Source organism: Hibiscus syriacus, unplaced genomic scaffold (genome assembly GCF_006381635.1).
Source record: "Hibiscus syriacus cultivar Baekdansim isolate YM2019G1 unplaced genomic scaffold, ASM638163v2 tig00010533_pilon, whole genome shotgun sequence".
Taxonomy (NCBI): Eukaryota; Viridiplantae; Streptophyta; class Magnoliopsida; order Malvales; family Malvaceae; genus Hibiscus; species Hibiscus syriacus.
In genome coordinates, this window is record NW_024062223.1 from 1,558,574 (window position 1) to 1,586,445 (window position 27,872).

The 27,872-nt window shown below is 35.1% G+C and overlaps 2 protein-coding genes and 2 pseudogenes across 6 annotated transcripts; 3 read left to right on the plus strand and 1 right to left on the minus strand.

Moving 5' to 3' along the window:
• The first annotated feature begins 4,226 nt into the window (after positions 1–4,226).
• LOC120204205 (F-box protein CPR1-like) lies at positions 4,227–7,517 on the plus strand. 4 transcript variants are annotated; one of them, XM_039204324.1, is made up of 3 exons: positions 4,227–5,486; positions 5,673–5,780; positions 7,353–7,517. In XM_039204324.1, exons 1-2 carry the CDS (start codon positions 4,324–4,326, stop codon positions 5,710–5,712), a joined length of 1,203 nt encoding a protein of 400 aa, XP_039060255.1. In that variant the 5' UTR covers positions 4,227–4,323; the 3' UTR covers positions 5,713–5,780; positions 7,353–7,517. The 4 variants fall into 4 exon arrangements, with proteins under 4 accessions (XP_039060255.1, XP_039060257.1, XP_039060254.1 ...); XM_039204326.1 differs by having other exon boundaries at positions 7,364–7,517; XM_039204323.1 differs by having other exon boundaries at positions 7,285–7,374.
• A 453-nt stretch (positions 7,518–7,970) lies between these two features.
• On the minus strand, positions 7,971–9,880 carry LOC120204013 (annotated as a pseudogene).
• Positions 9,881–11,454: 1,574 nt separating this feature from the next.
• Positions 11,455–27,657, plus strand: LOC120204207 (F-box protein CPR1-like). Of its 2 annotated transcripts, XR_005523920.1 has the most exons (5): positions 11,455–12,620; positions 12,950–13,033; positions 23,047–23,054; positions 24,324–24,346; positions 27,647–27,657. XR_005523920.1 is itself a non-coding variant. In XM_039204327.1 (2 exons), the coding sequence occupies exons 1-2, from the start codon at positions 11,535–11,537 to the stop codon at positions 12,986–12,988; spliced, it is 1,125 nt and encodes a 374-aa protein (XP_039060258.1). In that variant the 5' UTR covers positions 11,457–11,534; the 3' UTR covers positions 12,989–12,994. The 2 variants fall into 2 exon arrangements, 1 of the variants encoding a protein (XP_039060258.1); XM_039204327.1 differs by lacking the exons at positions 23,047–23,054; positions 24,324–24,346; positions 27,647–27,657 and having other exon boundaries at positions 11,457–12,619; positions 12,949–12,994.
• LOC120204206 lies at positions 17,925–23,797 on the plus strand (annotated as a pseudogene).
• Positions 27,658–27,872: the final 215 nt, after the last annotated feature.

The following is a 27,872-nucleotide window of genomic DNA, read 5'->3' on the forward strand; positions in this document are numbered from 1 at the left end:
AATGACCCACTCAGGTAGGGTGAGATGCAAGCCTTTACTTCATCGCTCGCATAAGGTATCCACTGAAACTGAAATATAAATATACAATTCAAATAAATATAATATTCTAATTATATCTAACATTTTAAATTAAATTATTCATATTTAAACAGATTTAAAAATATACCTCAGACCTAGCTTTTTTATCAATAAGTAAATGAATTTCCTCTAGTTCAGTAGGGATATCTCTATGATTTTTTCTTTTCATCGATCACCTATAAAATATAATATAAACTAAATAACACCTTATTTAATTAAAAATATTTAAATCAAAATTTAGTTCAGAAATTTCCTCAATAATAAGGGGAATGTGCATGACTCATTAACAATCGGACATAAGAGATGCATACGAAACCACACCCATGATTGGAGAAGCAGGAGACATCCACTGATAGCAGTTTTTTTATAATTCGTTGCACGACACATTTCTCTAAAGAGAAATGCCAAAACTGCAGCGCCCCAACTATATCTTCCAGCTTCATCAAAATCAATCAGATGACGCAACCACATATAATGCACCTAGTTGCGAGATTTGTCGGGCATCAATATTCATCCAATGATTCATAGAATATAAGTCCGAGCACATGCCTTTGCTTCATCCTCAGAAGCATTTTCATTCAAAACTTCAAAATTAACTTTCAGCCATGATAAAGCTATTCTACCTCCATTAAACTCTGGCGGAGCAGCTCCAAGATACTTCATGCACATTGACTGTCAATTACCATCGGCCACACCACACATAATATTTTCGTCGACGGGAAGCCCCATATGCATAGAGACATCCTCCAATATAATTGTAGACTCTCCACATGGAAAATGAAATGTGTGTCTTGGGCCTCCACCTCTCAATCAATGCAGAAATTAGGACATGTTCGAGTTTGCAACCGCCAATAATTATTGCAATATACCCGAACCAGGCAGAAGATAGATACGGCAAAATACGTGTTGGTGTCGGTATACGTGGGTTTTTAATAAATGTCTATAAAATATGATCATTTCCTAATTAATAAGCATTCCAAAAATTTAAAATTAATATAAATTCATGATAAATTTAAATTAAAAATAATAATAAATATTAACATAAATTTTAAAAAAATATTATCATATCACTAAAATGTCTAGAGATATGGTTTGCATCTAATCGCAACAATATTTCACTTTTCATTATAACTGTAGACAAAAAATATAATTAGTACAAATAATGATTAATTAATAAATTTAAATAAATAATAATTATATAAATATTATTTTAATAAAAAAATAATATTTATATAATTATATTAATAAAAATATAACAACTATTTAAAAAAATACTAACTTAAAAATAAATTTCTTACTATTAATAAGAAATTTAAAATTCAAATGAAAGGAGAATTTGAGTTATATAAGAGATGAATAAATGTTTTAGTGTGAAGAATGAGGGGGTTGAAGGGGTTTACATAGGGGAGGAGGAGGGTGGTAGGTGAGAAAAAAACGGGTGGGCATTAATAATATTTAATGGAAGACGCGTCCCTGAGGATGCGTCTTACCCATGTGGCATCCCAGTTAACTAAACCCCGAGAAAGCGCGTCTCTATAGATGCACCTTACTCGCGTGGCATCCCAGTCAGCTAAAACACAGGTAAAACGTATCCCCAAAGATGTGTCTTTGTGCCACCTCAGCCGAAAGGGTGTTACTTCGAAAAATATTAATCACACGTTGTTAATTCGAGCATATTAAGTTCAAACAGTGTTAGTTAGATCAAATCGCCTAAGCTGAGACCAAACCATTCGAGCAGAGGGGCAGTCTCTAAGCACATGTAGAAACGTCTAGTCTCCAATACCACAGACTGGACAGGATGGGATTGTTCTGATGTGGCGTGTAGTGCGCTCAGTATTGGTCATTAACCTGTTCCGAATAATTAGCCATCTGAATTGTCTAATTCGCTGGGGTCTATCAAAATGCCAAGCCATGTTTCAAACCTTATCCTCCGTGTTCCAAGGCAACGATCGTCGTTGAAATTATGGTTGGTTGTTTTGATCGAGCACTGCCTAGTGGGCTCCCAACGCCAAATTGGGCGGTCACTACCAGCAAGAGAGTAATGCGTAGGAATAGCGAGGACCCGGCGAGAAAGATCCTCCCCAAGTTATTGGAGAAGACAGTCGACATCCCAATTACTGTCAGAAGAGGTGAAGGCATTGACAGGGCTATTAATGTCATGGATTTGGCTATGGTCAATTTGGTCAGCGAGAGGAAGATAATCAGGAATCCATACATCAGTATTTGGGATGTCGACCGTCTTTGTCAATTACTGATCATCTTCCTCTCGCTGATCATATTTCAAATCTGGATTTTGCTGACCAAATTAATCACATTTTTTTCAAATCTGGATTTGGTCAGCGAGAGAAAGATGATTTAAAAAAAAATGGTCAATTTTAATTTATTTAAAATTATCTTAAATCAATCACATTTGAAATATGATAATATCAATCATCAACCTATTAAATTTTATGGATTTGGTTGTGGTCAATTTGGTCAATTTTTAGGTACGATTTTGAAAAAAATTAAAAGTTTATATATTAAAATAGACAAACTTATGATTTAAAGTATTAAATGTGTAATTTTCCCATAAAAATGTCACTGGTTTTTTTTATATACCTAATGGAAATGGTCGGATTGTTTTTGAAAAAATATTTAAACTTTAATATAATAAAATTTTAAATTTAACAAAATCAGATTTGAATTTATAAAGAAATTCTTTTGTTTATATCCGAGATAATTACACATATATATAACAGTAATATATCTATATATTATTAATTCAATTTGATAAAAATACATGTAAAAAATTGACATATAATCAAACAAAGTGTTTGAATTATGAGATTAAATTAAAATTTATATTGTTTTATGTTATTAATTTGAATAAATTATAACTTTATTCAACGGCTTTTAATTTTTAAACATGTTTAAAATATTAAAAATTATATTAATTCAGGTTGAATTAAATTTTTAATTACATTTATTGATAAATTTAGATCAATAAATGTAAAGATCCAATATGGAACGATCATCTCAACTCAATTTATTCTATTAAATGTAGGGTTTAAACTTTTGACTGATTAAAAAAATCTAGGATCACATTTCACCATACTAATTAATTATTAATAATTAAATTAAATTTTAATCAAATTTAAGGTTAATTCAAATCCGTAAAAATACCCACTCTATTACCATTGCAAACAACATGAGGATCATGGACTCTTAATATTTAGAGTTCTTATTAGACCCTTAAATAAAGAGTAAAACTTTTGATCCAAAAAACATTAGTGCCCTTAGTTTAAAGGTAAAGAAGAGATGTATCTTATTATCTATCTAAATTATGTATTATACCTCGTAAGACTATTAGTTTTGGTCTGTTTTAATATTTAGATTTTTAATTATTTTAAAATTATATTTAAAGTTTAATTTTTGTTTTATTCTAGTACTCATTAAAAATTTAACATGTTTGATGCCCAAACTATCAATTTTAGTCTATTTTAGTATTTAAACTTTCATTTTTTTTAAAATTAACGTTAAAGTTTGAACGAAGTACTAAAATGAAATAAAACTAAATTGTATGTATGATTTTAAAAATGAAAGTTTATGTGTTAAAATATATCAAAATTGATAGTTTAAGTACTAAAAGCGTAATTTGCCCTAATTATTATTATTATTATAAAGTAAAGTATACAAATGACCTTTCGATTATTGGATATTGTTTTATTGAGTCTCCCGACTATAAAATATTATTTTGTAAAATCCTCAACTATGAAAAGATATAAAATAGTCAGCCGACTATTTATATTATTTCAATTATTTTCACGTTAAAAAATTGAAAATCGTCTAAATTAACATATTGATTAAATTGTAATAATCGTTTAAAATTTTAAAATTAAACTTTATCACATTACAATCAATATTTTAATTTTTAACTCAAAATATTATTACTTTAAAAAAAATTTAAAACATATAAATAATTTTATAATTATTATATAATTTTTAATAATCGAAATACTCAATAAAATAACGTATTATTTAACGGGAACATTTATAAGGTAAGGGATAACAATGAGACACGTGTTCGCATATAAAGCAGATTGCCCATTGTTGTCATTTCCTTCTCTAACCACTTGTCCAACCACCGTCGCCCCACTATATTCGCTCTCGACGTTAATCGATTCTTTCTTTTTCCCTCGAACAAACCCCAAAAATCTCAAAGAAAACACCTCTAAACCCTAAACCCAGAAATTGACTAAGCTTCCCATGGATGTAATCACTGATATCTTCAATCGTCTCCCGGTGAAGTCCCTGGTGCGTTTCAAGGCCTTGTCGAAGGCATGCAGCTCTTTAATCGACGACCCTGATTTCATCAAGGACCATCTGAGCCGTTCCATCAAGACCAGATCGAATCTCAACATCATCCTCAAAGGTTTGCATCTCTATTCCGTGGAATTCGATTACCTGGATAACGCCGTTCCGCTGGATTACCCTTTGAGTAGCGGAGCTAGGACTGAAGTGTTTGGTTCGTGTAACGGAATCCTCACATTCAGTCTCAGCGATAAAAATCTCGCCTACTATAATCCGTCCACGCGGCAGTTTCGTCGACTGCCCGTTTCGGAAATCGATCCTCCGTCAGGTGAATCGTGTAAATCTGGGTATATTTTTTATGGGTTCGGGCTAGATGTTAAAACTAACGATTACAAGGTCCTGAGAATGGCGACGTTCAATAAAACTGACGATGAAGAGAACGAAAGTTATTATTTCGATTACGAGGTTAAGGTTTATAGTTTAAAGAATAACTCTTGGAGTAAAATCACTAAGCTTCCTTTTTATCTTCGGTTTATGTTCCAATTTTTCTACCATCTCTTGCATAGACGAGGCTATGGTGTGCTGGCCGGTGGGGTTTTACATTGGGTGATGCCTCCAAGGATCGAATTCGGAATGAGGAATACGATTGTTGGTTTCGATCTCGGAACAGAAGAGTTCATCGAAGTGCCTCAACCTAATTGCGCTGATAAGAGCTATCTGTTGGATGTGGGTGTCTTGGAGGGACGCCTATGTGCCGTTTGTAATTATGACCAAGAGAAGATTGATGTTTGGCTTATGAAAGAATATGGGGTGAAAGAATCTTGGACTCTGCTGCTTTCTGTTCAAAGAAGTAGAACCATTAACACCCTAGCGTTTCTTAAACCGTTAGCTTATTCCAAGGATCTTGATAAGGTTCTGTTCGAGATTAATAGCCAAAAGCTTGTCTGGTATGATCTACAAAAGAAGAAGATGCGAAGTGTGAAGATCGGTGGTAGTCCGGGTTCATTTGGTGCTGAGGTTTATATAGGAAGCCTCATTCAAATCGATGACCCAAAAAGGATGCAAATTGAGAAGCAAAACGAACTAGAGAAACGGAAGAACGAAAGTTGTAAGAAGAGGTAAAAAAATGGTGGAACTCCAACTTGTTTGAAGCACTTCTTAAGATTGTCTTTTGCAACCGAGCCTTAGCTCAATTGACACTTTTGCTGTTTGAGTAACTTGGAAAATATGGATTCGAGTGCATTGAACCGCTCAATGCCCTATGAGGTAATGTCTAATAAAGGTCCTGTGTTTTGTTTTTTCAGGGATGATTTCCTTTCAAAAGGATTCAAATTGGTCTTATAATCAAAATGAGGAAAATATGCAGTATGAGCAAAGTTCGGACGAAGTTAAATGGCGTCTTATCTATGAAGGTAACCAATTCAGTTTGCTTTATTTAATGTTTTCATTGAGGTTGAGTTTTATATTTTTGTGTTATTTTCTGAGCTTAGTCTTTTGTCGGTTGACTTTTTTTTTTTGGATTAGAAATTGACTTAAATTTGTTATAATCATGTTCTTAGTTTAAAAAAGCGCCGCTTAAGCGCGATTAAAGCGCTAAGCGACGCGAGCGAGGCCCCTGGCGCTTCAGCATAGCAAAAGCACTACGAATTCATTAAGCGGTAGTAATCGGCGCTTTTGCAGCGCTTTTAGCAAAGCGCTAATCGGCGCTTAATCGCGAGTTTAGAAGATACGATTCTGGGCTTTAGCAGATACGATTTTTGGGCTTATTTAGGGTTTAGCAGGCTATTAAATTATCAATTTTGGTTTTTTTTTCTTGTAGCTTCACACTAAGAAACGAAATAGATTGGCACAATCTAGATTGAATGACATGGTGTTTGTGAAATTCAATCATGCCTTGGAGCGCCGAGCTAAAAGTAAGGAGACCGATCCCATTCTTTTGCAAGATATTGATGAGAGCAATGAGTGGTTGATGGGAAGAATGGAAGAAGATGAAGATGATGATGAGGCGGTGTTTGTTGGTGAGGATTTGACATAGAGTGATGTTGCTAACGCTTCCGGTGCATATGAGCCTAGTTATCTAACTAGAGCATCAAAAGTAGTGAATGATGGAGCCGGACCATCGAGAAAGGTAAATCTCCTTCTCATAATCCTATCTCTAGTAGACCATCTCGTAGATGCTTAGTTGATGAAGATGAGATGGAAGAAGATATTGGAGTGTATAGTGATGAAGGAGATGGTGTTGTCCGAGTTGATGACGATGACGATTTAGAGGATTTTTAGTTATAAGGAATTGAGGGTTTAGAAAAATACTTTTGTTCATCTCACTTTAGACTACTTTTAGTGTAGACCATCTTTTGAGATTAGTATGCTCGTATAGTCGTATGGTTAATCGTATATAAGTATTTAAGTGTTTATAACTTATAAGTTATAAGTAAATTGAGAATTATATTTTGGTGTTTAAGTACTTATAAGTTTTGAATATATGTATTGACACTTTGATATTTAAGTATTTATAAGATAATTTATAAATATTTTGTATTTTTTTGTGAATTTCGGCCTTTCTGGCGCTTCTTGTGCATAAAGCGAGCTCTTTCGCTTAACGCTTAGAGCTTCGGCGTCTAGGACCCTAGGCGCTTTAGGGCGCTTTACGCTTTTTAAAACCAAGACCATGTTTTAGACAACCCTTGAAGCTTTGTATCTTATCCTTTTCTCACTGCGGATCTCCCTAAAGTTGACTTGGGAAGTCAAATACAATTGACATATGAACTGGGCTTTGCTATTTGGCAGAAAAAAGTTGGACAATTCTCAAACTTTTGAATGATAATATGTTTACAAGTTTTTTTTTTTTAGTTTATAGAATGCTCAACTTGGGTCCATGTATTAATCTTGGTAGCTTTTATTGTGTGATACGTTTAGAAGTCTCAACGATGTCTTGATTTGCTATTTTGATTCCTGCATCTGGACTTGATGGGGTTTATATTTAGAGCCGAAGCAGATCAAAAAGTGTACCAATCAGATCCATTTTTCAAACAGCTGAGAAAGAGACCATTCCTTCGGCACAATCAGAAGTCTTCTTCACTCTTGACAACCCCAGATTGTCAATGAACCAGTTTAAACCCATATATTTCCATCACGATATTGTTTTATGTTCTGTAGATATTAAAGCATGTTTTGTTGTACAGAATACTTGCAATCAATACCTTCGTTTGAGTTTTGAAGAGTTTGTTTTTTTCCCAATTGGGTTTAGGCATTTTGGTAAAGTATTTGGTAATGAATAGGGTTTGAATGCGACACGTGTGCTTGTAAACCATTCAAGTTTGACTTGGAAAGTATTCGAATTTGATTAGGTGATTCTCTGAGCTAAGGTTGAGCTCGAGAGATCGAACATACTGAATATCAAGCCACTTGTTATATTGTAAATGTATTCATTTTACTAAAGAAGTTGTGGAACAAGGTTGAGTTCGAATTTGAGTTCAATTGCTTGTATTTTGAGCAAGTTTGAGCTTAAATAACGAATTTGGCTTCAAATCGAGCTTAAGTTGATTGATTAAAACTATTTGTCTTGCTCTTGAATGCCGATGGCTAGAAACCAGACTTATGCATCATCTCAACTTCCTCAATTTGCAGCCCTTTGGTTTCAGGAACAAACCAGTAAATGAAAATGAGTCCGATGATACAATAGCCAGCAAAGAGAAGGAATGTGCCGGAGGAACCAGAGTCTTTGTTAGTGTTAAAAATGTGAGGCTAACAATGAGATTACTGGTCCAATTACACACTGCAGCAATGCCTTCACCCAGTCCTCTGTATTTCAATGGATAAATCTCAGAGTTGACGATCCACGGGACAGCTCCCATACCAGGGGAGAATGAAATGATGTACAGTCCTAGGAAGACGACGGCTAAAACCCCGAATTTGCTCGGGCAACCTTCTTTGAACCAAGTACGATTTTGTCTGTGGCATGAGTTTTCCAAGTCTCTCGTTTTTGCTAAGCATGCTCCTGGAGAATACTGAACAGAAAGAAGAACAAATCGATCTGATTAAATCTTAGAAGATTATTATCACTACGGTTGGATTCATCATTCATGTAGTTAGCGAAGAACTTAATTTGCTCGATTGGAACAAAACCCACAGTCGGCTTTCAAGCAAGACATGCAATTCCATGATGTTGGGGGCGGAAATGTAACTCGGACATACCGTTTGCAGCGAAGTGAGTCGACTTGAATTGGCTAATTTTGGGAGCATGGCTGGCAGCTTGGAAGAACACAACTGATAAAATCACAAGGCAAGTAATTATACCAAACATGGAGATAATCATCATTCTCGTCCTACCATATCTGTCGACAAAAGTCATGCTAACAATTGAACTGAGCGCGTTGAGACCGGATGTGATCAAAGAAAGCGCCAATGCTGTCTTGTTCAAAGCGAATCCAGCTAACTGAACTATTGTTGGACTGTAGTACATAACCGTGTTTGATGCCTGAAAACTGTTGGGCAACTTGAACTGTTACCCCGGCATATAGGCCCCTTCGGACTACAACGTTGCCTAATGCACCTTTCAACTTTGCTATCAAGTTGTCTCCGATGGCTTGCTCGTCAGCTTTTTCGGCTTCGATGGAGTTTTTCAAGGCAGTTAGTTCAGCTTCGACTTCATTTGCTGGATAAATCTTCTCAAGGATGGACCTTGCCTCTTCTACTCTATTCTGCAGAACATTTTAGTGTAATAATCAAGTCGTTGATACAATAAATGTTATTGAACTTTGTCACTTATTTGAATAAGACACTAATCCGTCTGTATAGCCACCTAGGAGACTCGGGAAGCGACAACATCAAGAAGAACTGAACCACAGCGGGCAGTCCGGCAACTCCGAGCATCCAATGCCAAGTTACAGGAGGCTGAAACACAACGATGAAAAAATTGATTGTAGTTACAAATATTTGCCCTTAAAAGTCTCAAGCAGTGATTATCATTACTTACATGTGTAAAAGCCAAATTGATTAGGTAAGAAAGGAATTGTCCCCCTGTAATAAGCAAACTATTGGTGCTAACAGTGCACCACGGATTCTAGCTGGTGAAGCTTCAGATATATAAAGAGGTGCAGTCATTGAGGCCATTCCAACTCCAAAACCAACAAAAATTCTTCCAACAATGATCATTCATGGAGCTGGGGCCAAAGCCATGACTACGGCACCTACGAAGAAGAGAACATCGGCGACCAAAATCGATAGCTTTCGCCCGATCGTTCATCCATCCTCCTATTGCAGCATCGAAAATGGAACCTGCTACAGCCATACTCACTATGACTTCCTGGAGGAAAAAACATCACTTCGTCATATTAATGAAACAAAGAAACCGTAATCAAAGCAATGCATCACACAGAAAAAAGGGTAAAAAATTCAAAACTTGTAGCCTTGTTTTCTTTTCAACTTCTTGGAAATCCTCACGGATATAAAGCAGTGTACCAGAGAGAACCCCTGCAGTAAACCCAATAAATACAATGGTTTTTAATTCCATATTCGATATTCTTAAGAAATGACAGGAAGGCGACGACTCATGCAATGGCGGTGGAGGGACTTGGAAGTGGCGAGGACCAGATTTGGGATTCGCCACTGAGGATTCTTAATCTCGCTACGTCAAATCGTCATTTCCTTGAACCATCGCGATTGCTCTCCCTCCGATTTTGTACACCGAGTTGGGGCTTACGCATAATTTCAGTCGGGAAACCCCAATTTCCTCCTTTGAATTTGCCCTTCGTTGCTGAATGATGTTTTCACTGAAGGGATTGCAGGCCGATTGGATTTCGTATGGATGAGAGACGTTTAAGCTTTTGTTGCTCTTCGTTTTCTTTTATTTTGAGATACACAAATCTGATGGATGTAAAAGTTTTACATGAATGAATGCATAATTATGCCATTAAGTAAAAAATAAATTAGCTGATCCTATTCTCATATGTAATGAGGTGAGGTAGTAGGTTGTCCCCAACGTCAGGTTGAGAGTAGTTTCCGTGGAAGACCTCCGACAGTCAGAATTATGAATTGCCCACCGTGAGATACGATCCCACGACAACAAGATTAAGAGCCTTAAGTGTGTTATTGAAACTATTTTAATGTAATATTATTAATAGAAACAAATAGATTACTTCACGATTTATAAGTTAATATATGTTTATAATTTTATATATATTTTACGAATATAATTATTTAAATTTAAAATTTTAGAAGAATATAATATTTACTTTAAATCGCTCAAATATGTAAGTATTTTTATTTCAACGTTACATATGATTTTTTTTACTTAAGCATAAAGATTTACGATGTTTTAAACCAAAGAAAATTACGATGTTGAACTGTATTTATGTGTTAAGAGTATTTCGAGAAGTACAAGATCATTTTCATTTTTAATAAAATAAATAATACAAGAGGACTAATTGTGTATAAAACGAAAAAAGACAGGGACTATATGCAATTAGACCATGAAAAGCTAAAATGGACCTTAAAAATGTGTTTGGTTGGGGGTATATTAGTAATAGTAGATTTATTGGAGTATATTACTGGGAATGTCATTACCTCAATTTCTTTAGGTATTGTTGGATTATCGGCGTTTTGAACTAAAATGCCCTTAATTTTTTTTTAAATATCATTATTCTGTCATTGAATAATAAAAATTCTACTAAGGTTAAATTATAAATTTATCCTAAACTATTTTAGATTTAAAAAATATATATATAATTAAAATTTTATATAAAATTCGGGGGTTAAAATAAAAGTTTATCCTTTCATTAAAACTTTTTATATTTTTAATTTTGTAAAAAATTATATAAATTTTATGAATTTAAATTTTTTAAAGAAAATATATAAATATTTTTCATCTTGTTAAAAAACAAATATATAGTAAAGACAATTTGATCAAATATATATTCTAATAATCTTTTATTCCTTTAACCAAACACGATAATCTTACATTCCTACTAAACCAACCAAACATAAAATACAATATTCTCATTAATTTTATTCCCTGATAATCTTTTATTCTATTGATAATCTTACATTGTGAACTAAACACACGTAAGTGTAAATTGGGGCAGAAAAAAGAACCATTGCCACTTTCCTTTCATTTCTACCAGTCTCTTGACTCTTTGGAATCGGAGCCGAAATAAAAAAAGTAAACGATGGTTTCACACGACTTAATCGCCGACATCCTCAGCCGATTACCCGTTAAGCATCTTCTACGCTTACGATCTGTCTCGAAGCTATGGCGATTTTTGATTGACGATCCCGATTTCATCAACCTCCACCTCAGCCGCTCCCTCCGGACCCGCACTAACCACACACTGATCCTCAAAAACACCGATCTCCACGCCGCCGATCTCTCTTCCCTCGGCCCTTTCGCCAAGCTCGAACACCCTCTGATGAGCTACAACCACGGCGTCGAGATCTTGGGTTCTTGCAACGGTTTGCTTTGCATACGCAACATAGTCGAAGACATGGCGATTTGGAACCCTTGCACTAGAAAGTACCAAGTCTTACCTTACCTCCGATCTTGCAAGGGCTACGTTTGCGGGTTCGGGCACGACCCGATTAAAGATGATTACAAAGTGGTGAAAATCATTCAGCTCGAGAGGGCTGATGGTGATAAGCCTTTAGAAACAGAGGTTAAAGTTTGCAGCTTGAAGAGAAACAGGTGGAGAAAAATTCAGGGCATCCCTTGTGTTTCTTCGTTTCCAACTACTAATGGGATCTTTGCTGGTGGTGCTTTGCACTGGGTTTTGACTCGAAAGGTTGATCTTTTGGTGACAAATATGATCATTGCTTTGAATTTAGCTGCTGAAAGTTACAGTGAAGTGCCTCAACCTGAGTATGATGATGACATATTTCAATTGAATGTTGGGGTTTTGGGGGGATGTTTATGTGTGGTAGCTAATCATGGTGATGCTCGAGTTGATGTTTGGGTGATGAAGGAATATGGGGTTAAGAAGTCTTGGACTATACTGTTTTCTATTTCTAGAGAAGATGTGATTGGTCCTCTGAGTTTTTTGAAGCCTCTGGCTTACTCTAGGAGCGGTAATCAAGTTTTGTTGGAACATGATAACATAAATCTGTTTTGGTATGATTTGGTGAAGCTGAAAGCTGATGATGTTTGGGTCCCTGGTATGCCCCTTTCTTATGAAACTGAGGTTTGCTTGCAAAGCCTTGTTTCGCTTAACGTCGACAAAAGGCAGCAGAACGGAGAGGACGATGGGGATATCAAGAAGATGTAAGCAACTCTAATGTATCTTACTGTTTTACTAGATGCTGTTTTGTGAAAACTATGAACCTTGTTGGTTTGAATCTAAAACAAATGCCATTGGCACTAGCATGCTAAAGTATAGACAAATAGTGCCTCATTATGCAAGTAGTTGTACATAATGACATTATGGTTTCTACGAGGCCTTAAGAAGGCGGCAAGACTTTATCTTTGGCATGGACATGCTAAAGTATGGAAAAATTGAGCCTCATTATGCTAGTTGTTGTATGTTAATGAATAATGACATTATAATTATTTTGGTGCAACTTAGTCTGATGGATCTTTTCTGGGGTTCTCAGGGAGGATTTCCTATCTGAAGGGTTCAAATTAGTGTTATAGTGAAGTGAAAAAAAGAAGGTAAAAGGTAAGCTGTAGGAGAAAAGGTACAATGATTTGACACTGTCGTTTGAAGTTAATTCTTGACTGTTGTATGTTTGCTTTATATTTGTCAAGATTGTTTATTAAAGATAAGTTACGAGCATGAGTTCCTGCAGGATTTTGTCTCAGCTTCCCGGTTGAAGTTGTCATAAGAATGCATTTGAGTAAGTTATACTTATGCATCAACTTGAAACATAGATGTCCCATACAAACCAGTTAGTTTATAATTTTTAATTTTCTTCAATCGAGCTGATTTTATCTTGTGCATTTTTTTTTCAACAAAATCTTTGAAGACTAGCTGATGTAAAGGGTTTTTGTGATTCAATATTTTATCCCTACTTTCGTTCTGACTGTTGATGTGCTTGCAAGCAAGCATGAAACGCTCCTCTTGTGTAACTATCAACAATACGAGTATGGTATCAGGATAACGTCCTGAACCTAGTTGACTTGTTAAATTTGATTTGTTTATAATTTTGTATCTGTGCTGAACCCTATCATGAGTTCAAGGGTTCTTTTGTTCTGCGTGATGTGTCTCATAGTTGCGTAGAGTTCCTGGATGTTTTCGTAGCTGAATTAATATGATAATGGTTTAAGCATTCTCTTTGAACCTCATCCACTCTAACTAGCTCTAAATATCAATCAGGATGTTGCGCAGGTCTTTCGGAGTGGAATGTACTGAAGTGTCCGTTGGTCTTGTACTGTCTCCCAAGATGATTAAAAAAACACTGATGAATGTGCACTTGGTCGCGTCTCAGCATGCCTCCTTGTAGATTCAAATGCTTTTGGAAGAGAAGAGATTCGAATTCCAATGCTCTTAGCCTCTCTTCGTCTCCCAGGTTTCTGCAACATAGTTGTGTTGCTGGTTCTTTTCGGTGAAGTACTGTTGTTTAAAACAGAAGAATTGATGTTTGAGAAACTATAGACCTTGATTAATATATATATATATATGCATACACATGTATATGTATAAAGATGGTTGTTTGATATATATTTTTTATTAGTCTGTGTTGATTATAAGGTCGTATCTTTTTGAAAGATTCTCAGTTATTTGATAATAAACGATCCAAAACGAAATTTCCAAAACTCTTGCGGGTCTAGTTTTAAAATCCGAGATCTCTTTAGACAAAATTTGACAGACAGTTTGAGTAATCTTCATAAAAAAAAAACAGTCAGTTTGAGTAATTGAGGAATGGGATCGGGCAAAGTAGGCAGTAACCGAGTTCGTCCCATCTTCCGAGAATGATAATATAAAGTACGATAAATTATGCATTTAATATCTAAATTATTAGTTTTGATCTGTTTTAGCATTTAGTTTTTTAATTTTTTCAAAATCATACGTAATGTTTAATTTTTGCTTCATTTTATTATTCTTCCGTTGAAAACTTAACACGTTTAGTATGTAAATTATCAGTTTTGATTCATTTTAGTACTTAAATTTTCATTTTTTTTTCTTAAAGTCTAACGTTAAATTTTGAATAGGATACTAGAATAAAATAAAAATTTAAATTTTAAATATAATTTTGAAAAAAATTAAAAGTTCAGGTATTAAAATTAATAATATAGGTACTAAAAACATAATTTGCCCTAAAAAGTAATTCCTATATTCAATTCACGCGGTTTTGGGTATATAGGAAACTGCAACGAAGCCAGTAAGTAATTACTTGCATACATAAAAGGACAAACCATCTATTTGATCACTTATATTTCTCGTATTTTATATTTTAAACTTTTGAGTAACTTTGAATTACGATAATCAAATTATAAACACATGTATATGATGCGTTAAAAAATGATATTATTAACAAAGAGGTTTGTCCAATAGGTACACGTGACATGCTTCATATTAGACTCAATATGACATTTCATGCAAAATTAATTAGAGATTTGATTGATTTCATGTAAATTAATAAGAGATTTGATTGATATGATAATAATATTTTGAAGATTTAATTCTAATGTTATAAAATTTTAAGGTTATTTAAAATTTTAAATAATAATCTAAGGATTTATAATGAAATTAACCCAAACATATACGCTTGTATATATATGAAACACTATTATGTAAACTCATAAACTTACTAAAATTAACACAATCAATAAAATGAACAATTAATAAAAAAAAATTAAATTTCAAGAAAAAAAATTGTTATTTCAAAAAATTATAAGGTGAGCCTCGCCCTAGAGGCCATGTACATCCAACGGTGGTCGGAGTGATCTGATGATTTTTGGAGTATCACTAGTTATTGTGCATACAAAAAAGTTTGGGGAAGACGCCTCACGGTTAACACAATTTCTTAAAGTCGTAAGATGATCTAAAGGTGCGTTTAGTTCACGGAATGAAAGATTACCGGTTATAGAATATGATTATCGGCGGGAATAAGTTACTGGGAATGTTGTATTTTGTGTTTGGTTCGTTTAGCAGCAATGTAAGATTACAATGTTTGGTAAAAGGAATAAAATATTATTTAAATGTATATTTTACCAAATTGTCCTTATTATATATTTGTTTTTTAACAAGTTGAATTATACTATAATTTTACTATAATTAATTTATACATTTTATTTAAAAATTTTAAATTCATAAAATTTATATATTTATTTTTACAAAATAGAAAAGATAAATAGGTTTAATGAAATGGTAAAATTTAATTTTAACCCCTGAACTACACATACAATTCTAATTATAGGTTTTTTTGTAAATCTAAAATAGTTTAAGGATAAATTTATAATATAACATCGTAGGCTTTTTTTATTCAACGACAGAAAAATGATATTTTTGAAAAAAAAAATTAAGGGTATTTTAGTCCAAAACGCTGGTAATCCAACAATACCTAAGGGAATGGGTAATCACGTTTCCGATAATATACCCCAAAAATATCACTGTTGGAAATAAAGAATTACCGGGAGTTGAGAATGTTTGCCAACCAAACGGTAACAAACACTATAATTAAAGAAGTAATTTTCTTTACCCTATAAATGACCAATTTTTCAGTACATTATTAAAAAGAAATTTGCCCTCCTAAATAATAAAAAATGGTAATAACCTCTGTATATTATGAATTATCTACAAGTTATAAATAGATTAATAATATATCAATTTTGTAAAAGAAAAATTATTTTAAAAGTTATTATTTGTTCGTTAATCCTTCGGTTCAATTAAAAAATAACACTTGATATTTTCTGAAATAAATATCATTTACTTAAGGTATAATAATATGATCAGTTTTTAAATATTCATTATTTTCAAGGGTAAATTACGCATTTAGTACCTAAACTATTAGTTTAGGTCTATCTTAGTACTTAAACTTTAATTTTTTCAAAATCAAACTTAACATTTAGTTTTTATTTCACTTTAGTACTGCACCGTTAAAAACTTAATATGTTTAGTACTTAAACTATTAGTTTTGTCCCGCTTTAGTACCTAATTTTTTTTTAAATTACGTTAAATTTTGAACGGGTACTAAAAATAAAAACTAAAATTTAGGTATGATTATGAAAAAATTGAAAGTTTATGTACTAAAATAGATCAAAACTAATACTTTAGGTACTAAACATGTAATTTACCCTATTTTTAATTTTCCTTAATTTTAAATAATTGTTTTTTGAAAAACTTTAGTATAAATTGTCGATTTGATATCTCATATATCCTATATTTTTATTTTGGTTATTTGACTATTCTTTTTCTAAAAAAACATACCTAATATTATAATTTTAAATTTATCCATATTGAAAAATTAATTCGACTTATGTTTTTTATCACATCATTCTTCTCATAATTAACCGTACACATGCTATTTTTAATAATTTTATTTCAATTTTTTTAATAAAAAGTAAATTTATCAACTTCTAAAAATTATTAATAATTAATAAATATTTCATATACGGAATTATTTATGCAAATCATTATCTATTCGAGATTAATAAAAAATAAAAATGAGTATATGTTTAGGGGAAAATATCGGAATTAATTTTATTCATTCTCATTGGACCATACACTCACACTACTTAGCAACCAGGTCCACAACCGTACCATGAACGTGGTGCGACCGCAGGCATCGGATAACTCCCAGTAATACCATTTTGGTAATTTCCTATAAAATAAAACAAAGAGTAAATTACAACCTTTCTCGTTTAATTATATTGTCTCTCTCCTATTTCATTCACTATACTTTTAATTTTTTTAATTTTTTTTATTGAATTTTCAAATTATTCTTGTTTTTATGACTTTGATTTATTTTATTATTATTATTATATGACATGATATTTATTATTATTATTTAATATAAAATAAAAATAGAAGGTGTTCGAATGCCACAGTCGTAGATGGTGGTCGGTTCCAAATTTCATGGGTCGTTTCGTCTCGACATATTAAGTCCAAATCCAATCTCTATTTTGTGGAAACTTGCTCTGAAGTCCACGAATTAGAGATTGAAAATGAGAAAGTCAAAACATTTTGATCGATATTTATGGGTTTTGAGACATTTTTCACTGAAACAATCATCAGATTCGGACTCAGGGGTCAAGATAAATCAACCCATAAAATTTGAGACAGAACAACCATTATCTATGACGGTTGGCGGTAGTCAACAGTAAAATCTAACTACGTTATATTTTTATTTTATATTTTTAATTATTTTATATTAAATAATAAAAAAATGTCATATATACAAAAATAATAACAGAAGCAATTCAAAAGTTTAGTGAGTAAATTAAAAAAGTTGTAAGTATATTGAGTTAAATAGGAGAGAGAAAATAATTTAAGGAGGAAGGTTATAGTTTATCCTGAAACAAAAAATTGAATTTAAATTAAAAATAATAACGATAGCGTAAAGTTACAGCTCTGCAGCTTAGGCGATGACGGCTGGATGTAAGCAAAGTGTTATAGGCGAGACGAGGGAGACGACCATCGGCATTCAATTCCTTTCCCTTTTAATCTCCTCCTTTCACTCTCTTCACAAAGCCATTAGGGGTTTTTCAATTTTTCATTTTTCTATCACTTTTGGTTAGAACTGTTTTTATTTAATTTTAATTTTAATTTTAATTTTCTACTTTATGTGTTATCCCCCACCGTAGCCGGCTGGGGGCTTCCACCGTCCAATGTCTATATTCCAATCCACCGCTGTTGATGAACTCCCATGGCTACGATCACCACCGCCTTTCTTCTAAACGTAAGTTCGACGACTACGCCTTTGCTTTCGATGACGACCAGGAAGACGATGGCGAGGTTACTTTAGTCCCCGTCAGGATGCGAAAAAACGATCTTACCCATCAAGGCGCACACCCAATCACGGCCGTTCATCACTCGTCTAAATCGCCGGCTCCTTCCTCTTCCTCCGCCTCCGTCGTTGATTCCCTACCTTCTTCCTCCTCCGATGTTGCCTCCTCGTCTTCCGCCGCTTGCTCCTCCTCTCGCCTCCAATTCTTCGTCCGGATGATCTCAGAGGGTAAAACCATCGTTGTCCAGGCTAATCCGGAGGACACGGTGAAATCCCTTCACCAGAGGATTCAGGTTATGACAGGAATTCCTGTAATCGAGCAGCGGTTAATTTATGGCGGGAAACAGCTCCAGTGGGAACAATCCCTAGCTGATTGCGCCATCCAAAACGACGCCGGACTACAACTGGTCGGTCGTATGCGGTCGACTGATCACCCGCAAACCTGGCAGGTCATGGACGATATGATCTCACTGATTTGCCGCCTTTGCCGAGGAGAAGTAGTCCCTTCCTCGACGAAACGTATCAAAGACTGCTTGATCAACTTCTTTACTATCACTCCAGAGGACAATAACGACTCGGCTCCTGCTCACTTGCAGATATTTATGGCTTCTTCGGCTCCTGCTGCATTGGTAATGCTTTATGTCTCCAATTAATAGTAATAAGCAGTGTGCTGATGCTTCAATAAGACATTTCTTAACTTCATGTAGGAGTGCATTGTCAAAGCATTTGCATTCTTATTGTGCACCCATAGTGTTAGAGTTCTGCAAGTTACTAAGGAAGTTCGTTGATGAGGATAATTTGTATGAGTCGTGCCGGGGTGCACTTGGGGTGTTGTTGGAAAGTGTTGGTACTTCCAGGGGTTTAATGCTGCCTGAAATTAAAGGGTTGATTGCCTTGGAGGACATAATCCCCTTTGTTAATGAGTTGGCTGGTAAGCTATCTAGGGACTTGGAATCTAGTGTGCATTCTAGTGGGGGACCAATGTCGAGTGACGTGAGGGATTTCACAGTGTTCTTGAACTCTTTGCGGTCAACCATTCTTGAGCGAGTGGGGTACCGGATTCCCATATCAGTTGAGTGGCAAAAGGAGGATCTCAGTAATCCTCCCTATGGGGAGGCAATGGAATTTCTTCATGCTGTATATAGTGATTTGTTGGCTAAAATGGAAAGATGTCTTATCAGAGTGGGGGAAAGCCTTGCTGCAAGTGGAAGCAGTGAAGGTGAATTTCTTCATACAGAGTGGTGGTCTCAGTATCTTGCCATTTTAAAGGAACTGAATGGCATCTCAAAACTTTATCCAGGTGCTGAAGAGCAGTTTTGGATGATTTTGAGGAATAGTAAATCTTTGTTGTGTGCCTTAATTATTAGGTTTGCTAAGCGAAATGATGATAACCTGTGGCTACTTGAGCACAAGGATGTCACCGATTTTGAATCCAGGAGGCATTTGGCCATGATGATGTTTCCTGAAGTAAAAGAAGATTATGAGGAATTGCATGAGATGCTCATTGACAGGTCTCAGTTATTATCAGAATCATTTGAGTACATTGCTCGTGCTGACCCTGAATCACTGCATGCTGGTCTATTCATGGAATTTAAAAATGAAGAAGCTACTGGCCCTGGTGTACTGAGGGAGTGGTTTTTCTTGGTATGCCAGGCTATATTTAATCCAGAGAATGCCCTTTTTGTTCCTTGCCCAAATGATTATAGAAGATTTTTTCCTAATCCTGGTAAGATTCCCCTAAATTTTTTTTACTTGCGATTCTGCCTCAAGTTAATTTATTTCTTTGTCCTTGTTGTGCAAGAGAGATGTGGTTTAAGTGGGGAAACAATGGTGAAAGATGAAATAATCTTCCAAAGCTTATTGTGAAAGATGAAATAATTACAAGTAAGAATTAATATGTCAAAAATGCAGTTGTTAGATTTGTTTAAAATTTGTGTTTTTTTAGCCGTTTGATGTAAACAGTGTTGTCAAGGGCGTAAGGTGCACTCTAGGCTCTAGAACCCTTTTATCGCCTTAGGTGCAAGGTGCAAAAATAGCACTAGCCTAAGTGAAGTTGATGTGGTTTAAGGGGGGAAACAATGGGGAATCAATAGAATTAGGTCTGAGCAAACGAGTAAGAAAGAAGACGGAACTTTAGAAAACATAGGTTTATAATAACTCCTAGTTTCTTTCTATAAATTCTGGAAAATATTTTACAGCTTATTTGTACCAAGGTTACCAATAAAGTTATAGTCCTAGCCTTAGATTGAAACTCTAAGCTATCTTATAATCTTAACCATCCACAACTTCTTATAAATTATAAGTTATACATGTTCCATGAGACTTTATCTCAATATGCTCTTTGCCTCTAAATTTCCACTTAAGTCCTTCACTTACAATGCCCTTTTATTATGAACGATAAAACATAGCTTCCCATCCTTGAGCTTGCATTGTTTAATTTCTTGTTTATGATTACTTGAACGACTTCATAAGAAAATATTGTGATATTCGTAATCTAAGACTACTGATGTTAAGGTTTAAATTTCAATTTTTTAATGACACTAAATTGGTTTTAGAAATCAACCAGAGAAATCCTGATCTGATCTGGAGATATTTTTGTTAAACTAATCATCAAATCAGTTATTGTTTATTGATTCAAAATCCCAAACACAAAGATTCAGTTCTATGGATTTCATTTATTTAGCAAGCTGTTATTGAGTGGCAATATTTTTTTTCCTTTCCCTTTTTTTTCTTTTTAAGTATAATCAAATCAATGTTTCCATGGCCATTGCAGCAATCCAATTTGCTTGTATTTCAAGTATATATCAAATCAATGGGGGATTTTCAAGCTGTGTCTGGGTTTTTTGAACCTTTGCAGAAAGGTTATCTGATCCTTCTTTTCTGCCATCATTTTGTTTTTTTATAACTTCACAGAAATGTTGCTGCCATTTTTTAACCTTACAGGTTTTGCTTTGTTTATTTTAACTTTTCATCTCAACTAATATAAAAGTGTCGGCCACTTTTAGTTTTCCCTTAAATTCTTTTTTTTTTAATTTTTTGAGTATTTAAATAATACACATCAACAATGACGTGGCACAATGGCTTTATTAATGGAGGGACCTGATTGATTTACTTTGGGAGCTTGGAATTAAATTGAAACTTTTAAAGTTTGGGAATCAATTTAGAATGAAGGCCATGGTTTGAGAATATTTTGTGCAATTAACTCTTATAAACATGAATTCAGGTAGTAGAATTGGAATCTCTCAAGGACTGCCTTTTTATCTAGTACTGGTTGTACTTGGAGTGCAGGCTTCAATGTGATTGAAAGCATCTTACATGTTACACCATCTCAGTTTGAAACCTAGTTCTGCTTGTTGCCTCTTTCTTGTTTGAGAATATTTATATAACAAGATTCCGTTTGAAATGTTCATGTATAATCAGCATCATTATTATTATAAAAGCCTTGTGATACGGATCCACCACCCTTGCAGACCTATGCAATGAGAAAGTGGAAAGCACATTATAAGGAGCAGAAATTGTATTATACCTTACGAGTTATGTGGATTTCCTTCTTTTTGTACTCATGCTGGGGTATATGTTGCTTATGTGTTTTCTTCTTTATGCAGCATCGAGGGTGGATCCTTTGCACCTCGAGTATTTCAGATTTGCTGGCCGTGTGATTGCATTAGCATTGATGCATAAAGTGCAAGTAGGTGTTGTCTTTGATCGTGTATTTTTCCGACAACTGGCTGGAATGCAAATATCAGTGGAAGATATACGAGAGGCAGATCCATGCTTGTATAGCAGCTGCAAGCAGATTCTAGAGATGGATGCTGATTTTATCGATTTGGATGCTTTAGGACTGACATTTGTCAGAGAAGTTGAGGAGTTGGGATCCAGGAGAGTTGTTGAGCTCTGTGATGGTGGGAAAAACCTTGTTGTAAATAGCAAGAATAGGCAGGAATATGTTAATCTTCTTATTCAGGACTGCTTTGTAACATCTATTTCTAAACAGGTAGACAAATTTTCCCAAGGCTTTGGCCATATTCTTTCTAACTCAAGTCTCCAGAAGTTCTTTTTCCAAAGTTTAGAGCTCGAGGACCTTGATTGGATGCTATATGGAAGCGAAAGTCCCATCTGTATTGAAGACTGGAAGGCACATACCGAGTACAACGGCTACACAGAAAATGATCCTCAAATAACCTGGTTTTGGGAGGTATGGGACACAGGATATTATTTAAATCATGCTAAGGTCTTGATATTCTTTTTTTTAATAAAAAATAAATGAGAAGAGAATCCATTTCTTTCTATTTGTTTTTCATGCTCCTTACCACATATTCATAGTCTGGTTTAATATATCTTAGATCATACAGGATTGTATTTAAATCATGTCTTTGATATATATATATATATATATATATATATATATATATATATATATATATATATATATATATATATATATATATATATATATGCTCCTTATCACATATTTGTAGTCTTGTTTTAAAAACAGGGATTCTGTGGAACAAGGGTGAATATATTTTAAATTAAAGACACTTTGTCGGTACTATTACTAGTTACAAAATTGCATCCCCACCCATCACTTCTGCAGTGCCTTTTTGATGGCTTGATTTGTAGCAAATCACAATCTGGGTTTGCTTACTGCCAGTAGATTCTTATATCTTGTATATAAAACTCTGAACTGATTTAGAATTGTGATTGCAAAACTGCAATGTTCTTAATGTTTATGAGCCAAACCTCAAGAAGTAGACGGCGTATGATTCATGTGCCATGAAAAGTGTTCCCGACGATGATGAAATTATTGTTTGGTTGTTGTTTTAGTATTTGCTTTTGTCTGCTTGGAGAATGCATAATTAGTTGTATCAGATTATTTGGGCTATAGTCCACCTATATGCCTTTAGGATTTCCACCTGATAATTCACTTTCTCGTTTTTCAACAATATGGCAGATTATTAGCGAAATGTCAGCAGAGCAAAGAAAGGTACTTCTTTTCTTCTGGACCTCATTGAAGCATCTTCCGGTCGAAGGATTCCGTGGTTTAGCCTCTCAGCTCTATGTTTATAAGTCCTCGGAGCTCCACGAGCGTCTCCCTTCTTCTCATACCTGCTTTTACCGGTTGTGTTTCCCGCCGTATCCCTCCAGGGCTGAATTGCAAAAGCGACTTCATGTTATTACTCAGGAACATGTCGGCTGCAGCTTCGGTAACTGGTAGTAAAAACATGAACTGCATTGGCATTTGGGGGTGTAAAAAAGGGGTTTTGACATGCAGAAAATTTGGTTCTAAGCTTTGTACAGGTTCATAGGATAATTGTCATCTGCTTTGTCATTAGACTATGTAAGAAGGTGTAGTAGTTAAATTGTCATTCCTTCATGAGATGTCATTGCTTCTCGTCTGTCTTTGGAACGACTGTTTTGTGTAGGTTTATAGAATTGCATGAATAAGGCAGGGGGCAAAGATTGGAAGGATCGCTTGCTTCCATGGACTTTTTTGGTATCAGCTTTCATGTAATTACACTGTTATGCAATGACATCTAGACTCTGTAGAAATCCTCTAGTTAGTGTTCTTTGCATGTGTCAACACTTCGTCTCTAATTGCAAAAATTTATAATGTTATTTTGGATAAATAAATTTGTATTATCCGAGAAAAGTAGATAAACTGCTACGGTCAATAGACACCCCAAGACATCTTACATCACAATACCCCATCTATCACAGAGTATCCTATTTACAATATGCCTCCCGTCCACATTCCTATGGCCAATCTTAATTCTAAGAATTTCACAAATAACATCGAAACAGCCTGCTGGCCCCTGGCTATCCTTGAACACCCTCTCGCATTTCTTTCCTCCTATATATAGTAAATCAAAGCATTACGAGCGACCTTAAGAATACAAGAAATCAAAAATTTACCCTTGAGATAAGTCGAAGCCCAGACGAGTTCAACCACCCAACTCATCAACGTTGCTCTACGAAGATTGCACAGCTCCAACGTAACCTCCCATATATTCCTTAAGAAACAACACTAAACAAATGATTTCTGGTTTCAGGACGCTCACAAAGTACACACTTTCCATCAATCTCAATTCCCATTTGCAGCAGCCTATCTTTGATGGGAAGTCTCTCAAGAATGGCCATCCACCTAATGATGGTACGCTTAGGAATACGGAGAGGAAACCAAAGCGTTTTATGCCATGCCACCTGATGGACAACCAAATCCGCTAATAATCATGTAAAGTTGGAAGATTCAGTTCGAACTTAAAAATCATTCCATTAATTATTTTTAAAAATGAGTTATTTAAATCATGTTTTATAACTCAAATTTTATTAAAATTTTCAAGTTGAGTTAGTTATGAAATTACAAATCGAGTCTAAGTTGAATCCAATAAAAAATGATTTTTAAGTTGAATTGAGTTGTTTCATCCCTACTTGTTGATTCAAATAGACAATAATTAAATTATAGTATATCCTTATTATGCAAATATAGATAACAAATATGTTTTTAAATTGACATATTCAAAGAGTAATTATCCTATTAATATTCAAATTAAAATTATCTTTTAATTTACAATAGTAAAAATGAACATGAATTTAATTCCATCAATTAAATTCACTTTTTTTTTCAATAATCTTCCACAGGAATGAAATTGATGATTTTATCAAAAACATTTTAACTTTGTGTGATGATAACTTTTACGTTTGATAGTTGCATAAGATATGTATGTGTCATCTTTTGAACCTTCCATTGTGACAATATATTTACTTTACTAATTAAAAGTAGATATCCTTGAACTATTCTGTCATTTGTGTAAACGATGACATACTTCACACAACTACTCTTCTGACAATACTTTAGTTCTCATGAGTATATCCTTAAAGCCATGGACATCTGCTTGGTTCTGCAAGAGTTTGAAAAAACTATGCCCAATAGTCTCTTTGAAACGGTTCCACTTCACTCTCACATAGGTAACGTTGTTCGGCTCATCGCAACACACAACAATCATTAAAAGCCTTGCTTAGTCTATACCATTTTATTGAAATGTTCATCGTTTTCTATTCATGAAACTCATTCCTTTGTTAGGGTCATAGCACCATCATATATAGTGCACAGATTACATCACTAGACAGCAAATAACAAACTATGACTCAGCACAACGACTTTAACATTCCTTCAAAAGACTAACAAACCAATGACACCTCATACGTTTCATCATCCATGCATGCATGCAATACATGCATTGCATACTTCAACATTCTGGTTGCTTCTCTTTTCCTTTACGATCTTCAGGCCAATATTCTGGTAATCCCTTTGAACCTTCTTCAGCTTCAGCAACAAGGATTCTTTGTCGAAATAACTCATGATAGGACCTCGACAATGGTTTGGTAAGACCATCGGCCGTTTGATGCGATGTTGGAACATAGTTCACTTGTAACTCCTTATTAGCTACCTTTTCGCGAACAAAAGACATGTCTAGCTCTACATGTTTAGAGCGAGCATGAAAAACAGGATTGACGCCCATGGCCACTGCGCTATTGTTATCGCTCCAAACCACTGGTATCGTGTCAACAGACTCTTCAAGATTAGTGAGCAGAGATTTAATCCACGCAATTTCAGACACTGCATCCGCAACATTTCTATACTCGGCTTCAGTAGTTGAGCGAGCCACCGTTCTTTGTTTCTTTGAACTCCATGAAACTAGGTTGCATCCTAAGAACACACAACATCCTGATACAGACCGACGATAGTCTGCATTGCTGGCCCAATCTACATCAGCAAAGGCAGCAATGCAATGAAAATCGACAGATCCGGCTCCAAACACAAATCCAAAATTAACAGTCCCATGTAGATGCCGAAGAATTCGCTTAACAGCTGACCAATGCCCTTCACAAGGTAGATGCATATATTGCGCCACGGTTGACACTGAAAGCAATGTCAGGACAAGTGTGGCTGAGATATAACAACGCCCCTACAACACTCCGATACAGCTGAGTGTCCTCAAGAACTTTGCCAGAGTCACGGGTAAGCTTTGGCGATACAACCATTGGAGTTGGCATCACTCATCCGAACTTTTTCCAAAAGCTCTTGGATAAATCTTCGCTGTCATATGACAAGCATCTCAGGGCTGCATTGAATTTCATTGCTGAGAAAATAGCTGAGTTCACCCAGATCTTTCAATGAGAATTTACAGCTCAAGAATTGAACAACCTCTTCTATGGCCGAACTAGAGTCACCTGTGATTACTATATCGTCTACGTACATAAGGGCTATTGTCCGTATACCATCAGCCTGTTGAACAAATAGCGAAGCATTTACTGAAGTTCCTCGAAATCCCAACTCAATAAGGAATTGCCATAGCTTCGAATACCACATGCGAGAGGCTTGCCTTAGGCCATACAATGTCTTGTTTAGTTTACAGACTAGAGTTGAGCCATCACTGGCAACCTTTTCAAAGCCAGGAGGTTGTAACATAAGCACCTCTTCGCTCATATCACCGTTAAGAAATGTGTTGTTTATGTCCACTTAACGTAATTGCCAACCATTTGACATTGTGACAAAATAACGTTGACTGTAGTAGCCTTGATCACGGGGCTGAAGGTATCGACGAAGTCACATCCTGGAACCTGTTAAAACCCCTTCGCAACTAAGCGCGCTTTATGTCAAGCAACAGAACCATCAGCATTACGCTTTACTTTGAAGATCCATTTACACCCGATAGCCATTCTTCCCACAGGCAACGACTCTAGTGACCAAGTATTATTTTGAATTTGAGCATCATACTCTGTTAGTACAGCCGCCTTCCACTTAGGGTGAGATAACGCTTGAGTAATTGACACATGTTCATCACAAACAGTTTCAGTAGCAACGCAAGCTGCAAACGATTTTGGTTTGAATATCCCATGCTTACTGCGAGTAACCATGGGATGTCGATTTAAATGAGTAGATTCAGGAGCAAGCACAGCTTCACTAGCACCATTTGCCAAGTCACCTTCACTAGAGCCAGCTAACGTTTGAGACATACAGAGCTGATCAGTGTCAATTGCCCTCAAACTACTGGACTTAGTATCACCCATATTCGAACCTGAAGCATGACTACTAACTTTATTATTGAAATATTGAGGTGAACCAGGAGAAGCTTGCAAGGGAATGAAAGGAGTATGTGGAGCTGCACTCTCCCCACGCTGAATACATCACATACGATCAGCACCAGGAACAAAAAAATGGATCCAGGAGCTTGTTGAACCGATACAGATTCAACTGTCAGAGGAACCCAAATTCTCATTGAAGATTACATGACAAGAAACATACACTGTCCCATCCGAAGCTAAGCAAGAATACACTCGATGTTGAAGGTTGTATCCGAGAAATACGCACGGTTGTGAGCGAAACGCCAACTTATGTGACTGAAATGGTCGAAGGTGAGGGTAGCAACGACACCCAAAAATTATGAGATGGTTATAATCTGGTTGACGCCCAAACAAATGTTCGAATGGCGTTAAGCCACTAAAGACCTTAGTAGGTAATCGATTGATCAGGTACACCGTTCTCACCGCAGCATAGGACTAATATTTTAGCGGTAAAGATACCCGAGCAAGCAATATCAATGTCGTTTCGATAACATGATAATGCT

Coding starts and splice junctions, on each gene's coding strand:
- LOC120204205 (XM_039204324.1), top strand. CDS start 4,324: ATGGATGTAATCACTGATATCTTCAATCGTCTCCCGGTGAAGTCCCTG. Junction 5,487..5,672: donor AACGAAAGTTGTAAGAAGAG/GTAAAAAAATGG, acceptor TTGTTTTTTCAG/GGATGATTTCCTTTCAAAAG.
- LOC120204207 (XM_039204327.1), top strand. CDS start 11,535: ATGGTTTCACACGACTTAATCGCCGACATCCTCAGCCGATTACCCGTT. Junction 12,620..12,948: donor GATGGGGATATCAAGAAGAT/GTAAGCAACTCT, acceptor TGGGGTTCTCAG/GGAGGATTTCCTATCTGAAG.